We start from the raw sequence: 8,606 nt of genomic DNA on the forward strand, positions 1-8,606 counted from the left end.
CCGGTTCACTCCGAGAAACCGAGCCGGTTCGTGTCGAGACCCCCGAGCTGGCTCTGTCTGTGAACCCGAGCCGGTTTCCCTCGGGAACCTGGGTCGTGCTTCTCTTGTCCCCGAGCCGGTTGCACAAGTTCCCCGAGGCGAAGTCTTCATCATCGCCCGAAGCAAAGACTTAGTAAATATTCTTCTTTAAAGGTATCATTTCCAAGCAAGTTATCATTTCCGAAAAAGAAGGATCATTTCCGATAAACTCGGAAATGATAAGGAAGAATCGCGAAGGATCAACTCAAATCAGGAAATCTTTCGAAAACTCCGAAGAATAAGGAAATTGTTCTAATCCGCGATATTCTGGCCGACTTCAAGATAAATGGAAATCTTCCGAGAATATCGCTGGAGAGGCGGTTTATCATCTCTATATAAAGAGATTCAAGGCTCAAACGAAAGGGCAAGCAATATCGCTCTAGAATTTACACTACGAAAAGCTCTCACAGCACAAACACCTTTTTCTTTTACGATCAAACTCTTGTACGATCAAAGTCATCTTTTTCTTAATAATATCAAGAACACCATCTTTGGTTACAATCGTTTCTGTTGTTCTTTGAGAATTCGCGATTATCGTATCCCTAAAATAAAACCCTAGACAAATCTTGATTGTGTTAGTTTCGACTTCCACAACATTTGATTTGATTTAGAGACTGCACTCGAAGTTCGAGCTGCCTACGTACCCAAAGGTGGGGATCAAGTCTATCGTAGTTCGATTTACAATAATGAAAATAATAAAATACTTAAACAAAGTATATCTTCAGATGAATGGAATTCCAAGCTCTTCGGACTGCTTTTCCTTCCATGTTTTCAAGGCGATAAACTCCATTGCGAACTATCTGAGTAATTCGATAAGGACCTTCCCAGTTGACGCCTAACTTTCCTGCTCCATCTTCGGCTATATTTTGCTGAACTTTGCGTAACACTAATGTCCCAACGTCGAAGTGCCGATTTTGAACGTTCGAATTGTAATATCGTGCCGCGGTATTCTGGTAGTTTTGCATTCGAATTAACGAACGATCACGTCGCTCTTCTATTGTATCAATCACGTCAACCATCTGCTCATTATTTGCAGCCTCGTTCTGAGGATTGTACATCCTTCTCGGACTCGGCACAAATATTTCAGCGGGGATTACGGCTTCCATTCCATACACTAGTGAAAAAGGCGTTTCCCCGGTTGCTCGTCTAGGGGTAGTGCGAATTGCCCAGAGAACGCTTTGTAACTCGTTAAACCAAGCTCCTTTGTGTGCTTTCAATTTTTTCTTCAAGGTAGACAAAACAGTTTTATTCATTGCTTCAGCTTGACCATTACCCTGCGGGTAACGAGGCGTTGATCGACTGAGTCTGATTTGCCATTCTTCGCAGAAAGATTCGAATTGCCGTGAAATGAATTGAGGTCCGTTATCAGTAACGATATCATATGGCAAACCGTGCCTACAAATGATGTCCTGCCAAATGAACTTGCGAACTTGAACCTGAGTTATGTTTACGTAGGCTGCCGCTTCTACCCACTTCGAGAAATAATCGATAAGAACCAAGACAAATTTCATCCCGCGCGTAGAAACATGAAGAGGCCCAATAATATCCATAGTCCATTTCATAAATGGATAAGGCGAAGAGACTGATGATAATAGCTCGGTGGGTTGGTGAATTGAAGGTGCATGCTTCTGGCATTGCTCGTACTTCCGCGCATACTCCTCGCAATCCGCGATTAATGTGGGCTAGAAATATCCATACTTTCTTACTTTATAGGCCAAAGAGCGACCTCCGGAGTGATTTCCGCATACTCCGTCATGAATCTCTTTTATCACAGTACGGACCTGCTGTCCGAAAATACAGATCATGTCAGGATCCGAGATGCTTCTTCTGTAGAGGATGTTGCTCGAAATGCAGAAACGAGCACTTTTAGCTTTCAGTCTCCGTGCCTCCCACTTATCCGCAGGGAGAATACCATTAAAGATGTATTCTCTGATGGGTATCCGCCAGTCTGCCCCCCAATCCGGAAGCGGTAGCACTGGTTGCAGTGGTTCCGGATTTGGCGATGTTCCGATTAGTGATTCTACTTCGGAGTTCTGCTCAGTTTCCTCGACCCTTTGTGGTTCTTGCTCCACACTCATCCTTCTATGCATAGACCGTGTAGTCACAAAATTCAGCTCTCCGGTGGCTATGCTGGGATGTTCAATTACTTCGACAGGGATCATTCGGCTCACTGTTACTTCGGAACTCGACGCCAATGCCGCTAAAGCATCCGCTGCTGAGTTCTCACTTCGCGGAATTCTAGTGAGTTCGAAACTAAGAAACTTTTTACTCAATTCCTGAACCTGAGCGAGGTAAGCTTCCATTCTGAAATCTTTTGCTTCATAATCACCAGAAAATTGATTAGCAACGAGCTGCGAGTCGCAGAATGCCCGTAGTTTTGTGATACCTATCCCAACCGCTAGACGAAGTCCTGCAAGGAGAGACTCGTACTCCGCCTCGTTATTCGACGCATTAAATGCGAGACGAAATGACTGTTCAATTACTTCACCATATGGGGATTGTAATCGGACACCGATCCCGGAACCTTGTTTTGAGGATGCGCCATCCACATGAAGTATCCAAGGTCCTTCATTTTCTTTGACTTCCATGGAAACCAGAGGTAGTTAGATCAGAAAATCTGCGAGGACTTGAGATTTCAAGCTTATCCTTGTTCGGAACTGAATATCATACTCGCTTAGCTCGATTGCCCATTTAACCAATCTTCTTGACTGACTCGGACTATGCAAAATTGCCCTTAAAGGTTGCGTAGTTAGGATAATAACCGTATGAGATTGAAAATACGGTCTTAATTTCCGAGCCGAAGTAATTACTGCCAGAGCTAGCTTTTCCATCATCAGATATCTTGACTCCGCTTCCGAAAAAGACTTGCTTACATCGAAAATCGGTCTCTCGTCGTTCCGATCCAATCGAACTAACACTCCTCTTACTGTGCTGTCAGATACCGATACGTACAAGAAAAGCTCTTCTCCGAACTCGGGTTTCGCTAACACAGGAGGTTTGGACAAATAATCTTTTAGATCTTTGAAAGCCTTTTCGCAATTCTCATCCCAGATGAAATTCTTGTTCGCTTTTCGAAGCAGATTATAGAATGGAAGGCACCTATCGGTTGACTTCGAGATGAAACGGTTCAAAGCTGCTATCCGCCCCGTGAGTCGCTGAACATCCCGGATGTTGCGAGGCGAAGTCATCGCCAGAAAAGCGTTTAACTGTCGCAGATTAGCCAAAAACTCTCTCGACGGAACTGCAAAAGTGCACTTGGTTGGGTTCAGTTTCATTCCGAACTTATTCAAAATTGCGAAGCACTGTTCTAGATGCTCAATATGCGAAGTGCTTGATATTGACTTCACCAACATATCGTCAATATACACTTCTATCGTTTTACCGAGGAGATCTTTGAACATCATATTCACCAACCGTTGATAAGTGGCTCCGGCATTTTTCAACCCGAAAGGCATGACTATATAACAATAAGTTCCACGGTCCGTGATGAAAGCTGTTTTTCCTGATCTTCCGGATTCATCAAAATCTGATTATACCCGGAAAAAGCATCCATAAAGGACATCATTTCGTGGCCCGTAGTTGACTCCACAAGTCGATCGATGTGCGGAAGTGGGAAACTATCTTTGGGACAGGCTTTATTAAGATCGGTGAAATCTACGCAAACCCGCCATTTCCCATTTTTCTTCTTGACTACAACAGGGTTTGCCAACCAGTCCGGATATTTGACCTCGCGAATCAAACCCGCATCGAGCAGGCGCTGAACTTCGGCATTTACAGCCTCGGCTCGGTCTGGACCAAGTTTCCTGCGTTTTTGTTTTACTGGTTTGAAAGTCGGGTCAATGTTGAGCTCGTGTGAAATCACTTTTGTATCGATCCTAGTCATCTCCTCGATTTTCCAGGCGAAAATTTTTTGATTCCTTTTTAGGAAAGTTATCAGTTCGACTCGGAGTGTTTTGCTTAATCCCGATCCTATTCTCACAGTTTGATCCGGATACTCCTCATTAACTACCACTGCCTCCACGAGGTCACTGCTTATCTTTTTGACGGGATTTGCAGGCACCTCGAGCTGTGGTTGCTATTGAATTTTAAGCTTATGACTGGACATGTAACACATCCTCGCAGCTCGCTGACTTCCCAGGATTTGCTTTACTCCGGATTTCGTAGGGAATTTCAAGCATTGATGATACGTTGAAGGTACTGCTTTCATCTCATAAATCCAGGGTGTTCCCAAGATAACATTATAAGCAGCCGGACGATCGAACACAGTGAACTCGACCATTTTGACTATGCCTTCTGCGGATACCGGGAGCACAATCGTTCCTAGTGACATTGAAGTTTCGCTAGTAAAGGAAACCAAAGGAGATGGTGGCCCCTTTATATCTTGCTTCGATATCCCCATTCTTGTCAGAGTATCGAGGAAGTTTAAATCCACCGAACTCCCAGTATCAATGAGAACCCGAGATACTTCGCAATGCGCAATATCGAGTGTTATGACCAGAGCATCATCGTGTGGTTTGTCAAGTTGACTTGTTTCGCTTTCGGAGAATGTTACTTCGGGTAATTGTTCCTCAGTAAGTTTGGCCTTCTTGATTATCGGGGGGGTTGCCCTCCGTTCGTGTTGCTTGATTGCACTAATGGAGTCCCGAAAGAGCTTGGATCCCCCCATAATCACCTGGATTCGTTTCTTCGGTCCTTTAGGAACATCAGGGGACTGGATCCTTTTGGTTTTTTTGCTAGGAGGAGACGGTTCCTTTGGTTCTACTGTTTGCTCCGACGGATGAGTTGGCTCGAGCTCCGAAACGTCGATTTCGGTTATTTCACCGGATGCAAACTTGGCAGCCAGTAACCTTCCTAGAGCCTTGCAATCTTTCGTAGCATGCCCATTGACTTTGTGGATCTCGTAGTAGGCGTTTGGGTCACGAATCCACTTGTTACTCGGGAAAGCGCCGTTTTTGTTCGTTGGCGAGAAAGATTGCTTCGCAGGTGAATTCTTCGGAGAACCTTTTGGCTCCTCCCGATCCACTGAGAATGTGCCAGCTCCAGGTTTCCGAGTTTCGGGTTGAACAGGTTTCTTCTGAGGAGGAAGTTGAGCAGGTTTCGGAGCTGCTTTGAACTTTTTTGCTAGAGCAGCCCGCTCTTCTTCCGCGTTCGTGCCATAGACCGTTCTTGAGTGCAGCAATAGCTGCGGAATCAGACAAATTTGGGATCTGGACCATAATCTCTTTAAAGGAGGTGATGTAAGTCCGGAGCGGCTCTCCGGCTCCCTGTGAGAGGTTCCATAGCTGGGCATCAGTTACATCGCTCTTGATGAAGTATCCGTACTGCATAGTATCCGTACTGCATGATGAAAGCAGTGGATAGTTGCTTGAAGCTATCGATCGATCCTTCTTCTAGTTGAGTAAACCAGGTCAAAGCCGGCCTGGATAGGTTCTCGGCGAAGAGCTTGCATAAGCCCGCGTCTACTTCGTTTGGCTCCAAATGTACCCGACCTACGGTGACCTGAAAAGACGCTAAAAATTCTTTGGGATCTCCCTTACCATCGTACCCCGGAAGTTTGACCTTCGCAGGGCCACAATTCGTGGAGTAAAAGGAGTCCCTCTCGTATCCTCGATCACTCTATCGACTTCGGGAGCCGAACTGGTGGCTTGATGAACCTTCGAACTCATTTCCCGAATCTGATTTTGCAAGTTCTGGATTTCCGGTTGACCGGAAGGTGAGGTGGATGGGACTCGGTTTGAGGATGATGCGGGGTGCTGCCAAGATGGATGGGGAGAGGTGTTCTGGCTGGAACAAAGGGATCGCCGGCTGAGTTTTGAGGTGCTTGAGTATGACGGGACCCATCTTCAGGCTCACTCTGAGAGCCAAAAGGCAAAGAAGATGGGAGCACGTTGCTCGGGGAAACGAGCCTAGGATCCTGAACCTCCAAAACGTTCGGACCATGAAAATCCAAATGGCCGCGAGGACCGCTGGTCCGCAAAGTTCCTGCAAGAATTGTATCAACCCGATCCGCATAAGCATTATGGGCTGACCTGATTTCGGAACAACTTGCTGTGAGAACTGCGATTTGGCTGCCGTTTTGCTCTTCAAACGCTGAAAGCTTCTCAGACAACGCAGTGGTGGTGAGCTGCTGCTGGTCGGTCTTCTCGGACAGATCTTTCAGCAACTTCTTGATCTCGTCGAGGACTGAAGCCGGATCCGCCACGTCTGACATCTTTTCGATTGATATTCTGGGGTAAAAGACTAGAAATCCCCTCCTTCTAGCGCCAAATTGTGGATGTCGGAATCCGCAATACAAATTTTATGATGTGTGTCGGGTCGTCTAGCCTTGCTAATTCGAACAACAATCGTGAAAAAGAAATCAAAAGAGTGAAGTATATGTATCTGTTTATTGCTCAAGAATTCCCTCCCCTTTACAATGGTTTTCGTTTTCTATTTATAATTACACGATTCGAAACCAAAGTCGTTCATCAAGCCGCAGATCTTGCCTCCATTATTGTTTCCGTTTCGAATCTCGCCGATCTCGCAGATTCCGTGCGACCCGCCTTTCATTTAATTCGCGAGATCCCAACGTTTCACTCGAGCTGGGCCAAAACTTACTGGGCCAAAACTTACTGGGCCGTCCCTTGAACCGGGCTAACACCCCACTTCGTTCCATCGTTCCATTATTTTTCTGGGCTGGATCCGATTTGCGGGATCCATCACCAACAATGTACTACTATAATTTGTGTTATAGACTAAAAATTTAATGAACATGAACCAAAACTACCTATATCTTTTTTTTTTTTGGACAAAACATATTTCATTCATTCAAGCCATAGCAAGTACAAATGTTAAGTAAACATCAACCTCATCGTTGGATACAACAAAGATAGCAACTAGTACTCTTAAAAGCGATTGGTAGATAACATAGATAGAGTAATTCGACGAAAGGTCCAAACATCGGAGACAAGAACAATATAGTAGCTTGCCACAAACGATATAGTGGTGAGTCGAAGACAATTCCACGAGGATTTCGGGACATTGTTGAATGGTCACATTTCCATAAAGGGCTAGTGACGTTGATAAAAATTCCTTGACCTTGGGTGATATCGACTCAATGCACGTCGCTTCTAAAAAGAAGATTAGGAAACCAACACGGTTTCTCCGCAAAGAGGTCGAAGGTCTAGCAATAGTTCTCTCTATTGAAGAGGATGGTTACAAAGGATTCTTAGAGGGATAAAAGGGTTCAGAGATTTGCTCTAAAACTCTAAACTTATCTTCCATCAGGATTAAAGGATGGTATTTGTCGATCCTAATTATTGGTTTCGATCCGATGTGAGGGTGGCGTCCTCGGCCATTCTCAACAGGGGAAAGAGACATCAATAAATTAGGGCTTGACAAAAAAATAATTGGGACAGACCTGGGTCTAGTAGATGCAAAGATGGGAATGTACAAATACTCTTGGGCCGTAGGAGATAGCTTAGTGGGCCAGAAGAAGGTAGGCCTATCACAAAGAAAAGGCCCATCTTGACAATTAGGGTTTTGCCTTGTGCTTGCCGTTGTTTCGACGGACTGAGCGGCTGCTCACGATCCCGACTTGACATCGCCAGAGGCGTATGATCGGAGATGGAGGCCGTCACCGGATACGAGAAAAGAGATCTTGACAGAGCGGTCTTAAGAGCGGATCTGAATAAGCCGATAAGATAGGTGAGAAGGCTCACCATTTTTCCCAGTAGAGTGCGATCGGAAAGCCATGATTTCTCAACCCAGAAGAAGGAACCGCCGTGCGCCGTCGACGACTCCAACGGACATGGCGCATCTGACGGTCCAAGAGGAAGCTCTCCTGCCATCAACGAAGTCCGGTGTGAGTGTTCTTCTGGGGGAATCAAATCAGATCTAGGTTTGGAGGTGTAAAGCTTAGCGATGGCCATAGATTTTGCTTTAAGGTTTACATCGCCGGAGTAAGGTGGTTTTGACGGATCTATTGCGAGCAGAGGGTGAGGTGGGAGGGCAAACGCCGGACCCCAGCATCTTCCACCGTCGCTGAATTGGTCGCCGTTGAATGAGGAGGGAAAGAGGATTTGTGAAGGTTGAGACAAAGTTTGCAAGGTGAGGAGTGAAGCTGAAAGCATAGAGAGCATGAATAGTAACCAAAACAGGTAGATCGGAGAAGCAAAGTCCCGACGCCGGCGATTTGCACCTCCGCCGGCGTCGGAATCCATCTTAAACGAGGGTTTCTCGATAACTGGGTCTGGGAGCGTTTTTACACTAAGTGGTTTTTGTTGATCTACAACAATTACAATTTGTAAAATTGGATCCACAACAATTAAAAAAAAAGTAGAATGAGTAACTATTTCTAAATGATTTATGATCCTTAAAGTTTATAGTATCTTTAAGAAAAAAATGGATTTCTTCTGTAGAAAAGATTGAAAATTTATCAATTATCTATATTTCTATCTTGCATATATTTTAATCAGCTAAGGCACGTAAAAGCATTAATTCAACAATAATCCATCAATTGAGAAATATAAATCTTATAGTATAATGCA

General features: G+C 44.9%; 1 protein-coding gene across 1 annotated transcript; it reads right to left on the bottom strand.

The window, feature by feature from the left end:
- Positions 1 to 6,869: 6,869 nt before the first annotated feature.
- LOC110231097 lies at positions 6,870 to 8,311 on the bottom strand. Its single transcript, XM_021035956.1, is given in 2 exon segments — positions 6,870 to 7,899; positions 7,902 to 8,311. Coding segments are annotated over 2 exon segments (459 nt in total). The 5' UTR covers positions 8,280 to 8,311; the 3' UTR covers positions 6,870 to 7,818.
- Positions 8,312 to 8,606: the final 295 nt, after the last annotated feature.

Source organism: Arabidopsis lyrata (genome assembly GCF_000004255.2).
Source record: "Arabidopsis lyrata subsp. lyrata unplaced genomic scaffold ARALYscaffold_2, whole genome shotgun sequence".
NCBI lineage: Eukaryota > Viridiplantae > Streptophyta > Magnoliopsida > Brassicales > Brassicaceae > Arabidopsis > Arabidopsis lyrata.